The sequence below is a fragment of the Buceros rhinoceros genome, unplaced genomic scaffold (assembly GCF_000710305.1).
Source record: "Buceros rhinoceros silvestris isolate BGI_N320 unplaced genomic scaffold, ASM71030v1 scaffold31463, whole genome shotgun sequence".
NCBI lineage: Eukaryota > Metazoa > Chordata > Aves > Bucerotiformes > Bucerotidae > Buceros > Buceros rhinoceros.
The window spans coordinates 9,860-10,137 of NW_010405855.1; the positions used below are offsets into that span (position 1 = coordinate 9,860).

Consider the following 278-nt stretch of genomic DNA (forward strand, 5'->3'; position numbering starts at 1 on the left):
AGCACAATGCGGGCAGTGTGCAGCCTCTGGAGCGGGGCTGCAGGATCCGGGGGGATGCCCGGTCTCCTCTGCAGCTTCACCGGGGACTTTGCCGTGGGACCGTTGCAGCCAGCCTGCAGGAAGGCCACACTCTCCAGAGGTGACGGCTTTTTTTTGATGCCACCCTTCCTGTGCAGCCGGGATTGCTCTGTTTCAGCACTGCAGGGGGTGAAGGAATCCTCAACAGCCACGAGCAGGTCCCGTTCGATGCCGCTGTCGGTGGCGAGGATGGAGAAGCG

General features: G+C 62.9%; 1 protein-coding gene across 1 annotated transcript in view; it reads right to left on the reverse strand.

Annotated features, from left to right (window-relative positions):
• Positions 1–278, reverse strand: part of PIK3R6 (phosphoinositide-3-kinase, regulatory subunit 6) — a 12,993-nt gene that overhangs the window by 7,245 nt on the left and 5,470 nt on the right. The window contains exon 8 of the mRNA XM_010133890.1: positions 1–278. This exon is cut by the window's right edge and continues 1 nt beyond it. Within this exon, the coding sequence (XP_010132192.1) occupies positions 1–278 (278 nt within the window).